The 25,578-nt window shown below is 34.8% G+C and overlaps 1 protein-coding gene across 4 annotated transcripts in view; it reads right to left on the bottom strand.

Annotated features, from left to right (window-relative positions):
• LOC139137217 (interleukin-6 receptor subunit beta-like) overlaps positions 1–25,578 on the bottom strand; it is a 214,714-nt gene that overhangs the window by 163,394 nt on the left and 25,742 nt on the right. For all 4 annotated transcript variants that reach the window (XM_070705206.1, XM_070705207.1, XM_070705205.1 and 1 more), the window contains exons 3-6: positions 22,890–23,170; positions 21,425–21,542; positions 9,843–10,009; positions 4,086–4,243 (exon numbers count right to left, since the gene is read on the bottom strand). In XM_070705206.1, the coding sequence (XP_070561307.1) occupies positions 4,086–4,243; positions 9,843–10,009; positions 21,425–21,542; positions 22,890–23,046 (600 nt within the window). In that variant the 5' untranslated portion in view covers positions 23,047–23,170. The remainder of the gene's footprint in view (positions 1–4,085; positions 4,244–9,842; positions 10,010–21,424; positions 21,543–22,889; positions 23,171–25,578) is intronic.

The raw sequence follows: 25,578 nt of genomic DNA, 5'->3' as shown, positions 1-25,578 counted from the left end.
TCTTCTGATATTTCACATGTATGCATTGTAAATTGTAACGACACTCTCTTACACACACCATATAATATCAAACTGACTCTCTTTCCTAAGCTTATCATAGAAAGTCTAGCACCAGCGAGTAATATTCATAGCCAGTTCAATCCAGTTGCAAATTATGTGTATACCAACACTTTTGACCCCGTATTCCTGTCTATAGGTAAACTCATCCTGTCTAAATGATATGCTACAGTCTAGTTGAATCAAGGTCAAGCACATTGTCTGTTTGTGATTGGATATTTATAGCTATTTTGTAACTCATAATAAAAACTATGTTGATATTTTTCGCAAAATACAATGGCCTTATGTCGTGGCATAGATGTGGTTTATATCTAATCCTACCATATATTCTTCACCGGATTAGTTTCTCTACCGGTATAATTTATGGATGCCACGCCTACTACAAGCAGGTTAAATTGGCAAACACAAGAACACCTCCATTCAATGAACTGCAATGGCACAACCCACAAAACATGCAATGCACTGTCATTTGAAAGTATCCCTGTCCAAAACTGAACAGACGGGCGATGGATTACTTGTAATCGTGTTGCTCGTGGCTGTGATGGACAAAATATCTGATGAAGGAGATGGCATGCATGTCTTTGAAAGCTCATCTTATATTACTACCGAGCTGATTTGACGGTACTACAACTCTCTCAGCTTAAACTTTTCTTACACGCCGACTACATACCCGTAGGAAAGATCAAAACTTGCTACATATTAGTACATAATATATGTTACAAATTTGCTAAACACTTAATTGAACATGTGAAACATGCACCAAGTTTGCTCTAGTTTGGTACAAACTAAGGGGATTTGTACGAAGCTTGTAGAGATATGTGAAATATGCGTCAAGTTTGGTACTGACTTCAGACTTTTTTTGCTGTCACACATGGCACTGTTGTCCAGAATTGATACAATCAAAGACAGCTTAGAAACCCGTGTTCTTACAAAATGAAAAATTAATTCTTGTAGAGTTTTAAGTTTTTATTTGGTTAAATTGTTAACTTGCAACATTTTCTGCTTTAGGCCTACATGTAATGAAAATTTTTTTTAAAAAAGCATGACATCCATCAATTAGTCAACTCAGCTGTATATTCAAACTATTTCCTTTGACGTATTTCAAACGATTAGGTACACAAATTCCAGTTACTAGACTTTTTTGTTTGAATAATGTACCTCTCATATATATGCCCACCAGAAAGCAAGTCCGGCCTACATTACTGCAATTGGTCCCCTTGTTGGAGGGACCATGATTAATGCCACAGAACCCACAGAAAGGTAGTCCAGGCTAATCACGATGGTTACTTGCATTATGCACATGTCAGAAGACCATGGACGTACACTGACATCAAATGTCTTCAAGTGATTGATTTCAAGAGAATTAAAGTTGGCTTAAAAGTAAAAGTACTTCGTTTTTTTACAAGAAACGGACGCTTGTATGCATGACAGTGGCGAGGTCACAAGTCAAACAGATCATTATGTATTCGAACTTTGGCCTTACAACATCACGTATCATAAAGCAAGACACTTGATTGGTCAATTTTGCCAACGCCATCATCATTCAAATTCAAGTGCATACTGAGTGAGGATAGCCGCCAAATTTAATTGCTTTGTTTTAAAACGCCGTTTTAGGGAGAAATTGTCGATTATTTCTCTCATTGGACGATTACGGAAACAAAGAAGAGATTCAAGAGTACAACTATTGTTTGAAGGAGACTGCCTGCATTCGATGCTGAGAGCTCACGTAAGTTAAATACATCGACCAGTGGATCACTTGATGTCCATTATGTACACTCTAAATGGCTGTGGACACGTTGAGTTCCGGGTTTTTAGTGAGGCGTTGACCGATAGTTTGCTGCATTGACACTTTCCACACTAAAGAGGACTGTTTCAAACCAAAGTTTAGAACATATGCCGACAAGAAGTGATCTCCGTCCCTATAGATCACTGCATTGGTACTTATGTCGATAGCAAGTCTACTGCATGCTGTTTATAGGATACTAGGAATAACACACTTACACAGTGCAACTCGGACATGATGCAGTTTTAATGTCGTCTCAGTTGTCGATGCCTTAATGGTGGAATAAATGTTTTTGGACTTGACAGAACTACTCTCTCCAAGTAGTGTTGGATTTGGAGGTTTTAGTTATTTGCTTTTCGAAGTTTTACTGCTATGTCTTATATATTGCTGCAGCTTTTACAGTAAATCAAGTCAAGGTCATCACAGTTTCAATCCTGTTTGTAGCAATGGAAATGGTTTTTAATTGAAACTCAACATGTACTCAAAGATCTCGTTTTCCATGCACACTCCATTATCAGGAAAGGCATTTCAAAATATTTGAAATTAATTTCATTTGTCAACAATATGGTATTTACATGTGACAAAAATGCCAGGTTTTTTATTCATCTTTAGATATGAGAAATTAACATAACATTTTTTCAGCAATCAGTTTCTATTTGGTATACATTTTAAAAATTTGTGATCTGTATGATCTTGCCAGAGCTCTTCAAAACAACAGAATTTACTTTTTTGTAATGTAAGTTCCATTCTCAGGGAACAGTTTTAATTATTTCTTAGTAAGTGCAGTACAACATACATGTACGCCAAAATGAATATCAACAAAAGTACTGAGAATTTATAATGTATATTTTTCTTATACAAAATTCAATATTGATTTATTTTTACTAACTGTTACAAGAACTAATTAAAATTTGTTATGTTTAACTGTAGATGACGGATCTGTATAATCTTGCAAAAGCGTTTTTAAACAGATAGAATTTACCAAAAAGATTTCATGTTCACTTCATTGTCTACACTGTCGGTTATGTTTCCGACATATTAATGTTCTCTACAAACATTTTGCCTTTATTGTCTAATATGATAGATCAACCTACAAACGTTTTATATTTTGTATCAAACCAAAAAAGAATACCGTACATATATTTTACAGCTCATTTTATGGAGAAAGTACTTTTATTGTGTGTTTATTGTAGAAAATTTTGTTCTGTTCTACAGTAATACATTATTTTTTTTAATGAACAATTTATTGCCTGAGAAGTTTTCTTCTTTTTACGGTATAGTGCATTACATCACAGTACAGTACGTGGAATGCGTTTTAGGATGAGTGCATGTAGTGATATCCTGTCAGCTTTTTCACAACTGTTAATATCTAGCATCTGGATACATGACATTAAGGTGAATTTTAAAATTTGCTGCTCACAAGGTAAACGTATCTAAGGAATGAAAATTTATAAGCCAGTTTAGAAAAATCATTTGTATACAATACAGTGGGGAGAAGCAGCACAACAATGTCATGTACCAAATGCTGTGTAAACATCGCTGTGAAAAAGACATTGTCAGGAATTACAATCATCAAAATCCCCTAAATTTACCAGGGCAACAGTATTCTGCTGTTGCTAAGGCAACAGTTACGGTACCTTGCCCTTGATATGGAAATCCCTCCCGCACCCCGCATCCCCAAGCTTGGAGGGCTCTTCGTACAAACAAAAAAACATGTAAACTTGGTGCAATGTTCATCACACTCTCAACATATGTTACAAACTTAGCCTATGTTTGAATCAAAGTGTATATAACTGACTAGCAAGATTGGTGCTTGTTTGGAAGTAAGAATTTGTATCAAGTTTGTAACAAATTAGGAATGCAAACTTGTGGCAAGTTTTGATCTTTCGTAAGGGTACGTAAATCTTCAGGTGGGAACTTCAATGACAGTACAATTAACCAATATTGGCAACAGATGTGAATCATCTGCTATAGCTCTACGCAACACATCAAACGGAAAGGCAGAACTAGAATGGGGTACCTCGGTCCAGTCAGTCTCCCACTGACTGGAGTACTGAACTTTATACTGCAGCCGGAAGTAGGCACAATACAAATCATGAGGCTGTTGCCATGACACCAAAAGAGACTTGGCCCCCAATGCTCGCACAAGCACATTTTTCCGGTGGATAGGGTATGGCTACAGACAGGACAAAACAGACCAACAAATGTTATTCACATGAAGTAAATGTTTGAAATAAGCTAGTACCTGCAACCACTCTCCCAGCTCCCACTCACTCTGGTATTGTAGCTTGTACTGGAGGAAGAAGATATCGGCGTACCAATCCGATGGTGGGTCCCATTGGACTTGTACAGATCTAGCAGTCTTAACGACAACTCGAACATTTTCTGGAGGGTATGGAATTGCTGTTGACAGAAAGTTAGCAAAAAATTAATTTAAAAATCCAAAATACAAAGTATTTTTTTGTCAGCTTACTTTTTTGCCGTTTTAAAATACACAAAGCTAATGATACACACTCTATATTTCAGATCACAAAATGGCAATTTTCAATCAACCTGATGATAAATTGAAGTCCCAGTATTTGATGGGGCAATCACGTTATACTTCTATTGCTGTTCTCAGGACAAAATTTATCAATCTTGCAAATTGTGATCATTTTGTCTCAGATGTATATAGCTGGTTGTGATCATACATTTTTACTTAATCTAGCTTTACACAAGACATTTGCTGATGCTGAAAAAACATTTTAAAAATTCTATCTTCTTTTACAAGTTAGTGTTATTATTATGGTCGCTGACAGTCAAATTTGTTGACCCTATGTTTTTTATAGTTTCAATCACGCCATCAGTGGTCACAAAGTGCCAAATTCACCATTCCTGTTCTGCTGATGTGCTCGGAAGGCTACATTTAATTGGTCAATTGTCACTATCCACACTAACTTAGGGAGTATATTGTGTAATTTAATTATAACGGTAAAATTCAGCCACCCAATTGGATAACAGCTTCTGAGATGCTGCAGATCAGCCCTTTTTGTTAGCATAAGTTCCGAACGTCTCATCAAAATTTTCTGACAAAAATGTCTTTGCCACGTAATCTGCAAATCTCATTAGCTAAAGACTTTTTCCTGCCAAGTCCATACCAGTATTTCACCACCAGGTCAAGATGGTTAAAACTAATGAAACACAACATATTCCATATGGTGTATTTTAACATAATACTGTACATTTGAAAGCTGTTGAAAAGATAAATACTGTAAACTTGATTTTTTTGGACAAAAGATGCTATAACAGACCAAGCCAAGTGGGTGAAAATACATCATGTTTTGGCTCAATACCGCTTTTTACTGACTTGGCTGATGGGGAAGTGATACTGTCTGGCAGGAAAAGGGTTAACAAACCATCAGCAAGAATTCTGGAGTAATATTGTTAAATTCCTCTTTTTGGATATGTTGATATCAGACACTTACAGATTGGTAATGTCACACTAAAAAATACCATTTGAAGAAAAATACTTAATGATCATGCAAAGTGTGTTGTGAGTTAATTTAAAATCTGTCTTACAGTAGAATGTGTCATGGGAACAGATATATGGTCTCTTAAATTTTTACAGTTATTTTCTGATCTACCAACTGTGGCAGCTCATTTAAACCTCTTGGAGTAAGAAAAATTTTCAACGTCTTTAGTTTTTCGAAAATCAAAACTTTTCTTTTTTTTCTCCACAGAGTTAATAGTCTGTCCCCTGCCCGTTTGAGAGAGTTTGAGCAAAAGTTCAATTTTTTCGATTCCGAGGCACATGCTACCTGTAAAAATAATATAGCATTGCAGAATATCATCAACAGGTAGATTTCTGATGCAAAAAAGTAGATTTTTTGTCCAGTCATCATTCGCATCAATTTGACACATCTGCATAACATCCGGTGTTTCAATATATATTGCATTTATGTGCAAGTTGAAACCTTTGCTACATGTTTGCAACTTAATTGAAAGTGTTATTATCACATAATGAATTTCACCACAGATCAATTCTAAAGGTCATTAAGTATTCAAATATGTAATTAGCTGAAATAAAATAATCAATTTCTTTGAGTACTGTCATTGTATCACAATACCGGTATAGCATGTGTAATTGCCTTTGGTCAAGTCCTTCAAGCTCTATATGCCAAACCGCGAAAGCTTATAGCTAGGCAAATTATGAATTAGCTGACATGAAAATGCAAAATGACTTTCAATAAGTGAGCATGCGTGTGTGAGTGCTTCACGAACTCTACAACGTGTGGAGCGGTCTCAGTCAGAAAAATGTAACAACTTAGCCGGCTATTGAACCACTCTTTTTTGGGAGTGGAGATTTAGCCGAGTGGTTCTCTCTGTGGCCTCTCCGCTAGGCGACTGATGCCGTATGTTGTGGGTTCGAACCCGATTGAAAACTAGCCGTCTTTTCTACCCTGGGTTGGTAACTCTGCTGGTGGACAGAATTGTCCCCGAGGTTATCGTTCGCCCAGTTAAAGCGATGAAATTTGTTTCTTCGCCTCGATAAAGTTTGTATGTGCGATGTGTGATAGTGAGCATGCGTGTGTGAGTGCTTCACGAACTCGACAACGTGTGGAGCGGTCTCAGTCAGAAAAATGTAACAACTTGGCCAGCTATTGAACCACTCTCTTTTTGGGAGTGGAGATTTAACCGTGTGGTTCTCTCTGTGGCCTCTCCGCTAGGCGACTGATGCCGTGTGTTGTGGGTTCGAACTCGATTGAAAACTAGCCGTATATTCAATACTGTTATAACCTAGTATAATGATCAATGTACACAGCATGTTTCGCCAACTTTTATCAAGTAAATGCCAGTATATATCCCTAATTAGGAAGGTTCATTAAATATGCAAATTGGGAATTGGCTGAAATAAAAATGTCAAATGACTTTCAATAATCTTGTATCATAGTATCTTTAATGTACTTGGCAAGTTTTGTCGACTTTGGTCAAGTCAACACAGATAAATATCCCTAATTACGAAAGTTCATCAAATATGTAATTAACAAGTCATTGACAATGACATAGTCCCAACTTGTACTAGGAGTATTAGTCTTGATGGGACAGGGAAAGGTGGTCATTAAGAAGTATCACTAGAGTGTATATGTTGAGATCTATGGGCACATAGGTCTATGTCGTTGTTCCGAATTCGAAACACATGAGGCATGTCTAAGTTATGGTTCTAAATCGGGAAAAAGATCAGACCTCGAGCTGTATTGGCCAGCCAAGAAATACATATGTGCATAATAAATGAGGTACAAGATGTGACATCTTAAGGTCTAATATCCTATCAAAATTGGAGGGTATAGAACTTGTGGTTACTGAGTTATGCATATATATGTATAATCAAGGTCAAAGGTCATCGAGGTCACATGACATTTTGAAAAAAAAATTGTATTGCTAATTAATCCCTACATGCCAAAAATCAGACCTCTAGCTCTATTCGCTTGCCTAGAATTAGATATGTGCATAATTAATGAGGTAAAGCATGTGTTGTCATAAGGTCTCCCATCCTACTAAATATAGAGGACATAGCACTTGTGGTTACTTATTTATTGATATAAACGTATATTTTAGGTAAAAGGTCATCGAGGTCACATGACATTTGGTCAAAAAATTTATTGCCAATTCCCAATCTTGTGAACCATAATTGTGTAATTAGGGGGTCTTCATGCATGACATCACATGATGAGATGACCTAGACTTGACCTTTCAGATAACCTCAGTTTTTCTCCTTTTTTTTGTATTATGACTCCGTTTGCGAAAGTTTGCTTTGAAATAATGGTTTTTACTATCAAACTGAGTAGTTGCAGGCCAAATTTTGATACAGCAAAGTAGGTAAAACTTTTGATAGACTCAAGGACGACCCAGGACTCACAGAGGTAAAGCAGGCCTCAGTGTATTCATGGATGTTACGTTCATGATGTATTGTAGTATCGAACAGCAAGTTACAGTGTTTGTTTTACGTACCAGGGAATTTGGTACTTTGTAGAAAGGAGATTAAACTGTTTCAATACATTGCAACTTTGTAGGAAGGAGGGTAAACTGTTTCAACATCTCACAACATTTTATTGTTAGGTGTAGTTTTCTGTTGAAGAATTCAATAGCCACTACATTAGCCAAACAGGAATTTTTGTAGCAATTTTTAACTTTCTTTCGCATTGGCGAATTGGCGAATAGGTAGCGGGAGCCCTGCTAATTAGAAATGTTCCTTACATATGCAAATAAGAAATTGGCTGAAATAAAACTAGTTAATGACTTTCGATAACATTATATCATTGTATATTCAATGTAACCTATGTCATCGTTTGGGCCAATCAGGTGGCCCACTTTAGGTCTTTGGCAAAAAAAAGGCTTCAAGCAACACAGATTTCGCATACTCAACTTTAACGCTTTGAGACGAAAAAAATTATCAGCGGCCAAATTTTCCCGCATGCGGAAAATGATCTTTGAACTCTTTGCTTGCAAATGGACCGCGTGGTTTTGATTTCTACCGTTGTTTTCAGGAGTTAGAGGCGATCTATAAGGGCGTAGTACAGAGAAAGATATAGATTTACATTCCCACGGCTTCCAATCCTGGAAAAACCTCTCCGATAAGCAGTGAAGGCAACTAAAAATGACAACAGAGTTGAAATACGGGTTTCTTGCAATCTTTCTAGTGGTCTTATGCCTTATGCGGGCGAAGATTGCATTATAAGCGCGCCAACCCAAACTCACGTACTGCAAGGACATCACATTTACGAAATCGAAGTCCAAAGTCAACTACGTTATTGTTAGAATAAGAGAGGTTTTCCATCACACGGGAGCATATCACCACAAATTTTGCACAAATAGCGTTGCACTGGCATTGAAAAAAGGTGCATGGGAACGTGGGCAGTTTCCCTCGCTATGGGTAGGAAATGCATTTAGCAAGACACATTTCCGGGTTCGCAAAAAAAACCGAGGATCCCATTTACGGTGCGCTCAAATATAACTATTTGCTGCTATAATACCAGAGGCGTATATTATATATGTTTGTGATGCTGAGAATAACGGGTTTTAGAAGTTGACGTTTTTTGCGACGAAACAGACTTCTGAAGGTAGCTCGCTTGGGGAACACGTCATTCCGACTGCTGTCCGCTTCGACCCCAGTAATTCACACTGGTTTTGGTCGACCACGGTACCCAAGTCACTTCGACCCCGTCACACTTTTAACGTTATGTGACATTTTACTGAATATCTAATGCAACTTTGCTAGAGAGAATCGGTGGTGTTTCTGTGATAGAACTGTTTGCTTCGAAACAATAATTTGGCCGCTGAATGTTGCACAACGGCCTAGTGCCTACATGTCCGCGGCGATGATTCAATATGTTCCACAACGAAGCCAAGATAAAAATTGAAAATATACAAAAATACCGTCAAGGACAGTGTGCTCACATTCGGTTTGAATTGGTCCATTCGAGAAATATTTAAACCAGGAAAAACAAGAGTGACAAAAGCAAATAAGGTCTGCAACTTAGGTACTGGAGGTCATCTTTAGGAACATGCATATCAACTTCTACAGCAATGGGACAAGCAGATCCTAAATACATAAGCAAATGTCCACAACAAAAAATAGACGGAGAAGGCTTGATAAAAAGAAAAGGTGGGAGTGGGTAAAAAAATGTACAAGGGATCTGGTAAAAAGTAATGCTACCTCATCAATCTTCTAGACTCTACCCCTTCCTGAATATCAAATGTTCCATCCCTTGGAATTTTCTTTCATACATAATTTGTAACCAAAGTGTCAAGATAATGTTATCCTTGCGACAACAATCGTAAATCAAGTCGAATTTCTCTCATCACCAAAATAAGATTTTGCTACCTTTGTAAAATGTATGCATGATAAAATTTTCATGATGCTGGCAGCCACGGTTTGTAAGCGACAAATTAGTTTTCTCTTTGAAGCAAAATGTAATACAGGCATGTTAAAAAGTATCAACAGTGGTGATTTTTGTGCACTTACTATCTGAATCAGGGTTAAAATGTTTGTCCTCCTCCATTTGTCCCAGTGCATTGGTTGCACTTACTCTCATAACATGCTCAGACCCTTGGTTAGCGTAAAAATCAAAGAAACATGAATTTGGTCCTTTTTCAGTGTCATCCGGACAGGCTTTCCAACTTGGTTCATAACTGTGAAGAAACAAATGATCACAGACGAAGACTTAGCCTGCATGCCTATTTTGGGGAACTTCAAAAACACAAACTGTAAACACACAGCTGTTTGATTTCAATTCCACATTTTAAAATCAACTCTCAATCATCTGAGTGAAAAACTAAAAAAAATATTACAGCTGCAAGCAGCGTTGGTGAGGCCCAAGCAGTTACCATGATTGAAAGTACTTTAGTCCAGTCAATCTACGAGATTTTGGCACCTAACCTAGCACAAATTGCAACACAATTTTTTTCTTCAGAATGCATTTTAATTAGGTACCCAGAAACAACATATTAAAAGTTTACTCGTATCCACCTTGGGGAAATATGTCTAATTTGCATAAATCAAATATGGCCGACAGCCATCCGACAAAATAACATAATTGGCCATATATCACATATTAAACAAGCTATTTCAGTGATTTCAAAGTCTGGCACTAGTTATTGACTCAGGTAATCATATTTGAGGTATAATGTTTCATATAGTCACTTCAGTAATTTGCATAATTCCAATATGGCGGCCAACATTCCTACAAAAGACATTTTCGGTCATATACCATGTATAAAACAAGCTATTTCAGTGATTTTGAAGTTAAAATTATATTTCTTAGGCATGGACAAACGACTTTCAAGGTGCAATGATTTGAATAGGTAATTTGTTAATTTGCATAAATCCAATATGGTGGCCAACATACCTACAGAAGACATTTTCTGTCATATACAATGTATTAACCCTTTGGGAGCCAAAGTCTATTTTTGTCAACTTTCACTGAAATTGGTAAAATATTGCATTAAAATTTTGGTGTAAAATATTAAAGCAGTCAGAGGGTTAAACAAGCCATTTCTGTAATTTCAAAGTTTTAATATATTTCTTTGGCATGGATAAACAATTTTCGAGATGCAATGATTTGCATAGGTACCGTTAAAGTCATTTTATAAGACACATCTTTTATTATGATGTTGCAAATTTTGAACACGAATTATTTCTCAAGAGATGGGGTGTGACTTATAATATGTACTTTTTTGTATTTTTAAAGAGGGCATGCAACTAATAACATGGAAATTCTCAGATTATTTTTTTTTCGAGGAGTGGGGGAGGGCCTACTGACAGAATTTTGCCTTTATGAATAAATAACTTTCAAAGATAATTAAAAGAAGAGTTTGCTTATGGTAGTTCTCTTTTGGAGGATGTGGTTGCCCATAGTTGAGAAACATGTGAAGTGATACAATTTTATTGAACCCCAAGGAACAACAAAATTTCAACTTTTGATGAATAGAGCCGACCTCAATGGTGGCTGGTAATGTGACAGCTGTGCTGGAAAAGGGGTGCGACTTATAATGCATACGTTTTCCATTTTTAAAAATTTTAAGGATTTCATCCTATGCTACTCAATCAAAGGAGGGTGCGCGTTATAATGCAGATGCGTCTTATAAAATGACTTCAACGGTACTTCCTTAATTTGCATAAATCCAATAGGGTTGCCAACATACCTGCAAAAGACATTTCTGTCATATACCACGTATTGGCCCTTTGGCCAAAGTCTATTTTTGTCAACTTTTATAAAATGTACAACAGTCAATTTTCTGCTTTTTGAAAAAATTTTCATAAAAAACTGCAGCTGCTGAAATATGATATCCATTTGGTCCAAAATAATGAAAAACACGTACAGAAATAATCACAGAAATTGGTAAAATATTGCATTAAAATTTTAGTGTAAAAAATTACTGCAGTCAAAGGGTTAAACAAGCTATTTCTGTGATTTCAAAGTTAAAAGTATATTTCTTTGGCATGGACAAATGATTTTGAGGTGCAATGATTTACATAGGTACTTCGTTAATTTGCATAAATCCAATAGGCCGGCCAATATACCTACAAAAGACATTTTCTGTCATATATCATGTATTGAACAATCTATTTCAGCCATATATTTCTTGAGCATGAAGAAACACCTTTTGCGGTTCAATGTTTTTAAAACACACTTAGATAATGTTCAGAAATGAAATATGGCTACCAAATTAATGCCCAAATAGCTTGTAGAGTGTTTAGCAATAGGAATATCAAGAAAAAACTGTTTAGAGGGCACTGCACCCAACGCAGCGTATTTGCTCGAAATAATTAGTTTGCAAACATTCATATATACAATTTTGATTAATTTTAACCCAAGATTAAAAATTGGTTAGGTTCACCTTTTAGCTTGGCAAGCAGTCGTAAGTTGCATGATATAGAAGGGTTAATGTATGCAAATGTATGCTAATCAACCGATTTCCTGCTTCCCTTTTATCCGAATTTCAAGATTTCCAAAGAATATAACTCTAGTCTGGCTGGTTCAAATTTTCTGAAATTTTCACGTTATGTTTTTAAATGCTATATTACAAAACAACTAATAGTATTTTGTTTTTCACTAAAATTCTTCCATTTTTAACCATGATTTTAAGCAATTTTTGAGTGTCAGTTGTTCAGAACAAGCCATTTTAGAATAAGGATATACTCTTGTTTCAAGTGAAATAGTTTCTACGTTTTCCTTGTCATCTTAGATCAGAAATATTCCTTCGAAAAAACTGTGTTGGCAACGTGCACCTCAACCTTAAGTTCTGGAACATTTATTCTTAAAAATGTGGAATATAAACTATAAATTTACTTACAATAATGATCCATTTACAAATAAAAGATTATTTTAATAACTGAATTCGTTAAAATACTCCATAAACATATTGTATTTTTAAAAGAATGTTAAAGCAAATTTGGTAGACTTACATATATGACTTCCGAACGGATTAAAATACATATATGTTGATAGGCGTTTACTATTGAGATGTAAGATAATCATGCAATCTTAATTATTTTGCGATTTTTCTAAATATGACAACCGTTAATGACTGTTAGTCATCTAATAATAATCTCTTTCTGAATATAACATTGGATTCATCTGTGTACGGCATCATTTGTGATTTTTATAGGTTTTTTATACTCTACAGTGTTAAAACATGTTATCTGTAATGTTTACTGTTTTAAAAAAGTCGTGTACAAAATCTTTAGTTTATAATTTAGACTGAACCCCCTCCTTATGGACGAGCGCATCTTTGGTACATCCCCCTAGACCATAGGCAAGAAGTCATCACATAAAACAGCAAAAATACAATAAACACAACAAAGATAATGAAAACACAGGAAAATAAAATAATGTGACCAAAAATAACACATGCCACAATACAGACAAATTAAAACTTAGCGCTGATGCAATCAATGTCAGACTCTTAAAAACTTGATCAACACACAAACTCACAAAAATTGAAAATTGCATGCTTAGCAAAGACTTAAAATTAATTCAAACAACTCATTAGCCCAACAGAATCCAACTGTTACACGATACAAACATGTAAATCTGGAAAAATGACACTTGGAAAAATGACTAAGATGTACTTGTTTGTATTGTGTAGTAGTAGGATTCTGTGTTTGGATTAATTGTAAGCCTTTGCTAAAGCATGCAGTTTTCAGATTTTTTGAGTTTGTGTGTCCATTAAGTTTTTATGAATCTGACATTGTTTGCAATAGTGCTAAGTTTCAATTTGTGTGTATTATGGCATTTTTTATTTTGGTCATATCATTTTTTCTGTTTTTTAGATTTGTTGTGTTTATTGTATTTTTGCTGTTATGTGTGATGACTTCTTGCCTATCATCTAGGGGATCTTATAAAGATGCACTCATCCATAAGAAGGTGGGTCAGTCTAAATTAAAAACTAAAGATTTTGAACACGTCTTTTTTTAACAGTAAACATTACAGATTACATGTTTTGACACTGTACAGTGTTAAACACCCTTACAAATTATGAAAATACCGTACACAGATGAATCCAATGTTATACCGTATTAAGAAAGAGAATATATTATTCAGAAAACAAACGATCATTAAGAGACATCATATACGGAAAAATCAAAATTTTGAAAATGAATATCCAAGGACTTAACAGTTTCTTCTTGATAGTTTCCTAGTGCTAAAAACTATACCAAACCCTTATTTATATTAGAAGCTATTACGCCATGGGGCATTAATATGGCAGCCATATTTAATTTATGCAAATTATCAAAGGGCCTTTGTAAAAATTGAGCCACTAAAAGTGTTTCTTCGGACCCAAGAAAAATATTAAAACTTTAAAATCACTGATATAGCTTGTTTAATGCGTGGTATATGATCAACAATGTCCTTTGCAGGAATGTTGTCCAATATATTGGATTTATGCAAGTTACCAAATTACCTATGCAAATCATTGCATCTTGAAAATCGTTGTTCATGCCTAAGAAATAACTTTTAACTGAAATAACTTGTTTAATACGTGGTATGAGACCAAAAATGTCTTTTGTAGGAATGTTGGCCGCCATATTGTAATTATGCAAATTAATGAAGTGCCTATATGAAACATTATACCTCCAAAATGATACTCTGAGCCCAATTCCTTGTGTCTGACTTTGAAATCACTGAAATAGCTTGTTTAACATGTGATATATAGCCAATTATGTTATTTTGTCGGATGGTTGGCCGCCATATTTGATTTATGCAAATTAGTCATATTTCCCCAGGTGGATTCGAGTAAACTTTAATATGTTGTTCTGGGTACCTCTCTGAAATGAATTCTGAAGAAAAAACTTCTGTTGCAATTTGTGGTGGGTCCAACCCTATTTTGACTGGACTACTTTCATGATGATACTGTGTGCAAAAGTTGAGCCTTAATGGTCTTTTGGTTCTTGTAATAGGCGAGCGGCAGGCTCACCTATTTTTCACACTTAATGTACCCACCTTACATACAGCCACATCATACATCATTTGAAAGCTTATTATCTCTACTTCAAGAAAATTGACGATGTGGAGCTGCCAAGTAGGGCCATAACCCCCTAATTTGCATAATTCACATGGGTACCCAATTTGCATAAATGTGATATAAAATTAGGAAATTCATTGTTAACTACTATAAACATACTTTTAAACTATTGAGTGATATATCAAATGAAAGGTATTTGCATGTAGAATACAAAATTGATATCCAAAAAGATATTTAAAATGGTTTAACTGAAATATTTTCATATTAATACTGAAAAAAATATTTTACCCTTTTGAATAACAATATTTTAAAAATTTGAACACATACAGCCACATCATACAGCCACATTATACATCATTTGAAAGCTTACGATCTCTACTTGAAGAAAATAGACAACATTTAGCTGTCAAGTACGGCCGTAGCCCCTAATTTGCATAAGTCCCACGGGTACCCAATTTGCATAAATGCGATTAATATTAGATATTTATTATTCACTACTCGAAAAATACTTTTAAACTATCGAGTGATATATCAAATGAAAGGTATTTGCATGTAGAATACTAAAAAGACATCCAAAAAGATATTTAAATTCATTTTACTGAAATATTGTCATATTTATATTGAAAAAATATTTTCCCCTTTTCAAAAAAAATATTAAAAAAAATTAATACAAAAGCCAAATCTTACAGCATCATCGTACGTTATTTGAAAGCTTACTATCTCTACTTCAAGAAAATTGACAATGTGGAGCTGTCAAGTACGGACGTGGCCCTTAATTTGCATAATTTACATGGGTACCCTATTTGCATAAATGCGATATAAAATTAGAAATTTATTAACTACTATAAACATACTTTAAATTATCGAGTGATATATCAAATGAAAGGTATTTGCACGGAGAATACAAAATGGATATCCAAAGAGATATTAAAATGATTTTACTAAAAATTTTTCGACCTAATGTAGAACAATATACTTTCCTCTTTTTAATAACGATATTTTAATAATTTTAACACATAGAACCGCATCACACAACCACATCAAACGTTATTTGAAAGCCTATTATCTCTGCCTAATGAAAAATGACGATATGTAGCTGACAAATAGGGCCGTAATGATTTAATTTGCATAATGCACACGGGTACCTAATTTGCATGAATACAATATAAAATTACAAAAATCAATTGTAAAGTACTCTAAACTTACTTTTCAACTATCAAGTGGTATATCAAATGATAGGTATTTACATGTAGAATAGAATCATGAACTTCAAACGTGTATTCAAAATATTCTTAATGAATATTTCAATTAAATCGTAACATCTTGACTAGTTTTTATATTCAAAATATTGTGTACTAATAACAAATAATGCTAAAGTTATGGGGATAAATATCTGAATTTGTTTTGCAATTGATTTTTTGTTTATTAAGGACACGCAAACTGGAACATTTTCCTGTCTAATTCGCATATAGGTGAACAACAAGAATACATAAACCTATTGGAACTAATTTGGGATAATTCGGTCTTCATATTTTGCAATTTTTCTAAGCGTTTTTTGTGCTCTGTAGTTGAGTGTTGAAATATAACAAGTTACTCTTAAAAACAAGTTAAAAGAAAAGCAGATGAGCTTAAATTTGCAAATTAAACCGACATTACTTCACCATCCAATTATCCCAAATTAGTTCCAAATTTGTTATAAATAGCTGTGTGTTGAATGACCCTTTTGTATTGTTGATGTCATTTTTGTTTCAAGTTCTCTAGAAATCTTGTTTGATGGAGACATCATTGGTTACTACATCTGTGTTACATCTGTATTTTCAGTTCAGTTATGTTGAATATGTAGATGGAAGGCACCATATTTCATTTATCGTATTTATTGTTATATACGGCTAGTTTTCAATCGGATTCGAACTCACAACATACGGCAACAGTCACCTAGCTGAGAGGCCACAGACAGAACTGCTCGGCTAAATCTCACTCCCAAAAAGAGTGGTTCAATAGAAGGAAAAGCAACTCAACACACCGTTCATATCTTCGTTGTTTGCATTTTGTGTATGATATTGTGTATATTGTCAGAGTATATTATGTTTGGCTGTTTTATATAAAGTGTTAATTAGCCATGGCGATTATTCTAGTTAAGAGTAAAATACTAGCACCACTTACAAGTTGGTACCTTATGCTAAAAATACAAGTGAACAAAATGACGCCCACGAGGAAAGTTCGTGGGCCGCCCAATTATAAGTGGATGATGCAGTCCAACCTTTCACAGATCAAAATTCATTGACTATTTTCTCAAATAAATCGTGAAGAAATAAACAACATACATCAAAGATACGACTGATTTTACACGGAAAATTGAGACAATAAAAATTCCGTCCAATGCGACATTGGTAACACTAGACATTGTTTCAATGTACACTAATACAACGCACAATGAAGCAATGGAATCTGTCGACAGAGCATTAAATCAGGAAAGATCATCAAATGATTGCATAATCAAACAACCAACAACAAAATACATGATAGCTATGCTGAAAATAATCTTGAAAAACAACACTTTCAAGTCAACAGTGAATTTTACCGTCATGTATTTGGGTGCGGTACGAGATCTCCAGTTTTACCAGAAATTCCCGACATTACATTTCACAAGACTAAATGAGAATAATTCAGCAACACACTGAACAAATATCGCTCTGACTGACATTCAGAAACGATGTATACTTCTCATTTGAACTCAACACGAGCTTAATGAATTCATATCAAACATGAACAAATGCATCATACTTTCAAATTTTCGAAAGCTCTTCTCAAGAAATCATATCGTTAGACCTCATTATCTATAAAGGTCATCGGTGGAACAAAGAGAACATTCTCGACTGCAAACACACACACAAAACCAACAGATACATTGCGGTTCACGAAACCAAACGGCAACATTCAAGGGCCTTGTTAAACGCGAAACATTACGATACATTAGAACAATCATGCAACAACAAGGCAATAGAGAATACAAGATATTTTCTAGATAAAAGTAATGAAATGCGACCAAACGATTCTAAATCTTGTTTAATTATTATTAACTTTGGACAATCGGATGACATTTAAATGTTATTAAATTTTCAAAACCTTGGAATCGTAAATAGTAAAAGGGAACCAAAACATTTTCAGGTCCCCTATTTGCAGATCAAAATCTCCAAGTACCCCTCTACAATCTCCCAAAATTTTCGAATCCAACCCGAATTCCTCTGCCTCTCACCGTTATTTGTGAGCGTAGCCTAATCACATACATAAGAAACGGAAATATAAGCGTTACGATGATGCCAAACTTCACAAAAACTACAACAGTCCGATCTCCGATTCAAATGAGCGTACACAAATACAGCCTGAACGAACAGTACACATTCTAGCTTCCGTACTTGAACAAACTGAACTTCAGTGGAACAACTCGATTGGTACCACCTACAATCATTCAATCAGTGCACATGTTTCACCAAAAAATGAAGGACTGATGAAGACAACTCTATTCTCGAAAGGTAGCATCAAAGGATATCGCAGTGTCACATTAGTCTTGCTACCCCATAGGGCAGAACACGTAGATTAGGGTTACGTCTCGCCATGGCAAATCAACACTATACATAAAACGGCCAAACATAACAAAATATACACTTACAATTTACATATGTACCATACACAAAATTCAAACAACTAAGATATGAACGATTTGCGGAGCTGCTTTCTCTTATTACATGTCACCAATTGTGTCTGCTGTCGAATTAATCTTCCCTGCACAGACCTTTGTTCCTGCCAAGGCAGCGATAACTGTGGCAACCCTTTTACTCATGACAATGCTGGATGATGAATTCCTACAATTACTAGATTTACTGGAAATGACATGAATGATTTGGATCATGAATCATGCCATTACTTTGACTGCAGCTTACTCTGACACATTGTTTCAGCTACAGAGCTACATTTCAACAACTACAATAGTGTCGTTCGTGTGGATCTTTTTGTTGCATTGATATTTTAGTTAATTTTTTAAAATACCATTATTAAAAAGACGAAATATTTATTTCGACAGAAATATGAATATATTTCCGTAAATTAATTTAAATATCACTTTTGATATCAATTTTGTGTTTTACATGCAAATACCATTACCACAGACCATATATCACTCGATAGTGTAAAAGTGTGTTTAGAATAGTTAACAATGAATTTTCTAATTTCATATCTCATTTCTGCAAATTGCTTATCAGTGTAATTTATAGAAATAAAGGGGTACGGCCTTCCTTGATAGCTCCACATTGTCAATTTTCTTCAAATAGATATAATAAGCTTTCAAATGACGTATGATGTGGCTGTATGATAGGACTCTATGTGTTAACATTTTTAAAATATTGTTATTCTAAAGGGGAAAATATATTTTCCTTATAAATATGAAAATATTTCAGTGTAATCAATTCCAATATCTCTTGAATATTCATTTGTATTCTACCGTACATGTAACTACCTTTCATTTGATATATCACTCGATAGTTTAAACGTATGTTTAAAAAAGTTAACTATAAATTTATAATACTATATCGCATTTATGCAAATTGGGTATGCGTGTTTATTATGCAAATTAGGGGGTTATGGCCCGATTTAGTAGCTCCAAATTGTCAATTTTCGTGAAGTAGAGATAATAAGCTTTCAAATGACGTATGATGTGGCTGTGTGTTGTGGCTGTATGTGTTAATTTTTTTAAAATATTGTTATTCAAAAGGGGAAAATATTGTTTTCCATATAAACATGAAAATATTTCAGTATAATCAATTTAAATATCTCTTTGAATATCTATTTTGTATTTTACATGGAAAGACCTTTCATTTGATATATCACTCGATAGTTTAAACGTATCGTTAGAGAAGTTAACAATAAATTTCAAATATTATATCGCATTTATGCAAATTGGGTACCCTTGTTAATTATGCAAATTAGGAGGTTATGGCCCTACTTGGCAGCTCCACATCGTCAATTTTCTTAAAGTAGAGATAATAAGCTTTCAAATGACGTATGATGTGGCCGTATGTAAGGTGGGTACATTAAACTCCTAAAATAAGGCCCTTTTTGGGATTCGCCGCTCGCCTATAAAGGGGATTTTTGAATATCGTCTTGTGGTTATTGTATGTATTTGTGAAAATAAATATGGCCACCATATCACATTTATATCCAAATGTGCTTTTGCACACTTGATAGCACTCAAACTAAGGATGGTACGAGTAAAAGTTCAGTTAAAATGGTGCATTGGTTCTGATGAAGCAGTTTATGAAGGTTAACTGGGTTTTTTCGAAATCCAATATGGCAACCAAAGTAATTTTAGGAAATCCATTATGGCCGCCACACCATGTGACTGATCCATATCAAACTTGAAAGTACCTACTGGTACACTAAGGATGATACACGCAAAATATCAGTTTAAATGGTGTGTTGGTTTGGAGGTGTAGATTTTTGAATATTATTTGCTGGTAATTGTAGGTTTTTAGCAAAAACCAATACGGCCGCCAAACAAAGTGACCAATCTATATGACCTTCACAAATTTTATAGTACTCACAACAGTGATGACATGCGTAAAATTTAAGTTATAATAATGTTCTGCTTCTAATGTTTAAGATTTTTATAGATTAAATTGGATTTTACAAATAATCCAATATGGTGGCCAAACCACACAACCAATCGAAATGACTTTCGCAAACTCGATAGTACTCTTACAAGTAATAACATATGTAAAGTTTCCATTCAAATGGTCTGTTGCTTCTGGAGCTTAAGATTTTAAAGATTAAATTGAAAATCCAATATGGCGGCCAAACCACATGACTAATCCAAATGCCTTTCGCAAACTTGATAGTATTTCCAATGATAACATCGTGTAAAATTTGAATTCAAATGATCTCTTGGTTCTGGAGTTTAAGATTTTTATAGAAATTGCATTTTTTTGAAAATATGAAAATAAAGAACAGAGGATGTGCTTACTACACACCAAATTTCAAATTGACCTGACCCCAGTAAGTCACAGGGAAAAGCCGCTTTTAGGTTTTCATAAAATCAGATATGGCTACCAGGTCACGTGACTAATTAAAAATTCAAGGGTTAAGTGCACCACCTCTCATTGGCCCTGATCACTGTGCCAAGTTTGGGAAGTGTACATGCAGTGTTTTCCAATTCTAAGCTGGTAAAGAGTTGACGGAAGAAGAAGAAGAAGAAGAAGAAGAAGAAAGACAAACCCGGCGAAACAAATAGGGACCCAGTCGATAGGCTTGGGCCCCTAATTACAGATCCAATGACTACCTCATACAGGTTGGACAATCAATGAAGATGTCTTTAAAATGAACACCTGTTGAACATTTTGTAGACTAAGTAGTATAATTCTAAATATCAAAAGTCATGTGTGGAAATTCAATTTTGATGAAACTCACCTCTTGTTGCTGAGGTGCAGTGCTCATTCTATCTATCATATCACACACCTAGCTGTCATCTGAATGTAAATTAAACTTTTCAGCGCAATTAAAAAACAGTTCATAAATATGTGTACTTACTATAGTCTCCAGGTAAATTCGTAGGTGGTGGGTAGATAACTGTCTATTGGCTCCCAAGTGCACCACATATCTCCCATGTTGTAGCAGACGCAGGTAAAATTCACAATGCCCGGTTTTGCTGTGGAGACACAGTAATCCAATTCCATTACCAAGGATACCACTCTCGACGAAGATAACCATTGCATATTAACAATATTGTTGATATTGGCATGAAAGGAGGCAGCAGTCTGTTCATGTAGCAAAACTGTAAGTTTCTAGAATATCTTGTAAAATGTTTTCTTTTCCCTTTCTTTTGAATTTTTAAGTACAGAGAGATGTACCCTTGAAACTAAGCGCAGGTGATTTTTATCAAAATCCCTGCACAGTTAATGGCGTGTAGAATATTTTGCAGTGTGTACACACCAAAATTCCATGGCTCAAATGTGAGAAAAGTGGCTTGGCAACCAATTCTGTTATAGCTGTGATTTGTCATACAATACGATATCTGATTCAGTATCTCAAAAATCTACAGAACTGGCGTGATGATATTTGGAATCGTAATGTATTTTACGACAAAAAATCATCTGGAAAACACTCAATCAGTGGAGAGCTCATAACAACCAAAAACTACATGTATGACAAACAGCTGTTCCAGTAATTATTCATAAAATAATCTCATATTGACCTGTAAACCTGAAAAAATTATTTATATGACCCTCATAAAAGATCTCTAAATAAAATTAACAGAAGCAACATGCCTTCACACTTTGAAAGCAATCAGGCATGTAGTTTGAGAGGGAATGATGCACAATATAATCAGAAAATTGGCTCCAAACATTTTAATATTAAAATTTTTCCTTTATTAATTTTGTACATCCTTAAACTCTGAATAAGTTTATCTGTAAGAACATGTTTACCAAATATGAAAAGTATTAGGCACTTTATACAGATATGAAAAAAAAATCATCTTTTGACCAACAAGTTGTCACTGATGTTTTGTTAACATTCCCTGCACTAACATTTGGTATTTGGTTCAACCAATTACTTGAAGTGGTTGTTACCCCATAATGAGCCACCATGCCATCAAAGTTAAGTTCTTTCCTGAGCCTGAGTGAGAAATTTCAGTCAAATAGCTGATGCTGACTGGTGTTTTAGGTTCATGAGACTTAAATCACAAAGAAATATCCTAGACTTAGCTTTGGGAAATTTGACAAGTTTCACTGTTCATGCTCATATCATAAATAAAAACACTAGAATGGAATTCTTAGATTGAATTTTTCACTTCAACACTGATCACATATCAAATTGCTAATTGTTGGGATTCATATATGAAAGGTTAAATTTGCATTTAAACTCAATTGACAATGGAAATTGTCACTCAACTGACTGTTGATGAAGTGTCTGATTTGAGTTTAGCTTGTCCAAGACAAGCACTCAATCAAGCAACATCCCCCATGTCCACTCAACAGAGGCACTTAATACTTACTTCCGACTTGAAGGTGAGTGATTGCCGTGGCAATGTTTTCCTGCGCAGAGGCTCCAAGCACACAGGAGTAGTTGCCACTGTCTTGGATTGCTACATTCTCAAGGGTCAGCTGTGTAGTGGTGTTGTTCACCACGGTTTGGACACCAGGCGGAAGCATTGTGTCTGCCAAGTACCAGTGTACATCTCTAGCTGTGTAGCTCACGTTGGATTCATTCAACTTCTGTTTTATATCACAAAGGATTTTCAAACTTGACCCTGTTCCACAACCAAAGTTCTAGGTGCTGCATGCGGAGAGAACATGTATAACAAGAAAGTTCATCATTGTTTTTCTTTACCAAGTGTTGTCTCAATGTCTATTACAGTGATGAATTGTCTATGGTTATCCTCCTCCTAAATTTAAGATGCTGAATGTAAAATATGGTGTAGTAGAAAATCGCATTTCCTGAATATATATATATATATATATATATATATATATATATATATATATATATATATATATATATATATATATATATATATATATATTATAGTAAATTACTTGATTCATTAGCTTTCTATTTTCATACATATTATTAATTTTTTTACAAATGTTATCAAAAGAGTTTGTAAAATAGTTGCAAAGTGTTGAACAAAGAGTAAGGAAATTATTGGAAAGTCTGGTATGTATCCGTTAAATGGCGCATCAAAAAAACACTTATGTCGAAGTTTTCCTTCATATGATAAATCCATAGCAGAGTCAAGTTTCTCTTGTTTTGATATTTGTAACTTGCAGGAAACAATAAACTGCCCTTATATCAAATCAAATATTCAGGACCTTGTCATGCGCAGCTCGCAGGGACGCTGTTTAATCTCCAAGAAAACATAACATATACATGTATGGTAATAAAGATGTTCCAAAGCCGCACGAAAACAAATTGATTTTTTCCATGAAAGAAGATGGAAAATAGCTGAGGGGATGAAACTATGAAATAAATCAATCGTTTCTATTGAATAATGGAACAAAGCAAAAACACAGGCACGGTTGAAGACACTGGAGTGGTCCATTAGAGAGTACATGTACTATAAGATCCACAGAGAGGCAGTTTTTGAAGTATCAAGTGATCCATTGAATCCATTTCTTGATGGTGCAAACAAAATTTCTTGCCAAAGAATGTTTTTGTATTTTTCACACACTTCTCTCACACTCACGGTAGAGTTGTTGAAAGCAGGGTGAATGGCACAGAAAGTGAAAAGCTGAACCAATCTTCAGTTTCACGTTTGAAATCTCTCACTGACGACCATCAAAAGTAAGTATATATTACTATTAGGGCAGTGGTTCTGTCATGAAGAAAATGGGAACGCAGAGGTACAACAACAGTGTTCCTATCAATGCATTAAAAGATATGAAAATTACTGTCATGTTTGCTCTTTATCATTTCAAATACAAATCCACAGTACGTTACCATGATCTGAAGTATTACATGTGATGTATATCACAAAATTCCATTACCAAATGAACCACTGATGGATTAAATCAGAAATATCAATCACAAAAATGGATTTTTCAGTAATACTTCTGATTACGTCTTGTCAGTTTGCCTCATTTGATAACATCTATGTTTTCATGCTTTACCAAATGTGTTTTATATCATTCTACCATTCATAGCCAGAAAAAATGATTCCACATTGCTCAAGAGCGACAGAAAACTTTGTATATTTGTATATGTTTGTGTGTGTGTCGGCGTGTGTATGTGAATGTTACAAAGTGTGCGTGAACCACAGACGCCATCACTGCTAACCATTTGTGGATGATAAAAAAATCTTAACTGGGGAAGAATCAGTATCTGTAACTTTGATGATTTTTTCACTATTTTTGTTTTTCGCGTCAACTACACTTTCTTGTTCAACTCCTGAAACCCCAGTCTATACATGAGTAGACTGCATTGCTATTGTTGATGAGTGAGTTATGATTCTGACAAGAATTCAAATGTATGCAATAACAGCTAGTGCATTCTACAGGTATAGATGGAGTGTAAAAAAAGCCAAATACTTGGTATATCAATATGCTTTGGGGTTGGAACAAGAATTTGCAGTTGAAATGAAAAAAACAGATTAAAATATGACTAAAACTTTAGAAGTGGCCCCTTTTATTTTGTGCTCAATTAGCCATTGATGCTGCGTGGATGACTGCTGAAATTTTATCAAACTGTTCTCTATTTCCCGCCGGTTGTTTATTGTACTGAAAACAGCTTAATACATGTACATCATGGTTCACAGACTGGGAGGTGTTACTTCAAGTGCCATCATCAGAAAAGACACAGTCAGATTATGACCGTGTAAGTTGGCCTGAAACCACGCGCTTCATCTACGGAACAATTATATCAATATCAGTCTGCTATAGCTTGATGTATTTCATCTATTGAATTAAGCAATATCAGTCTGCTCTTTCAGTTTCCAGTCATTGATTTGTACGAGAATAAATGTTTATCGCTTACATCACTTTGTCAAAATGGCAGCAGGCAAAAATATTTTCTGAGAAGATTTGTAGTGCACAGTATTACAAAACTCTGACATCATTTGCTCATCATCATTACTTTTCTATTTGAACATTTGAAGTGAACTCAACGTACAGGTGTTATACCGGTAAGCATTACTTTTCAGTGATGTGCTTTAAGTTTTAGTATTTACTGCTGAAGTTCTGACAAGC

This window comes from Ptychodera flava, chromosome 7, assembly GCF_041260155.1.
Source record: "Ptychodera flava strain L36383 chromosome 7, AS_Pfla_20210202, whole genome shotgun sequence".
Taxonomy (NCBI): Eukaryota; Metazoa; Hemichordata; class Enteropneusta; family Ptychoderidae; genus Ptychodera; species Ptychodera flava.
Note: the sequence above shows the minus strand (reverse complement) of the source record. Positions and strands in the feature narration are given on the sequence as shown.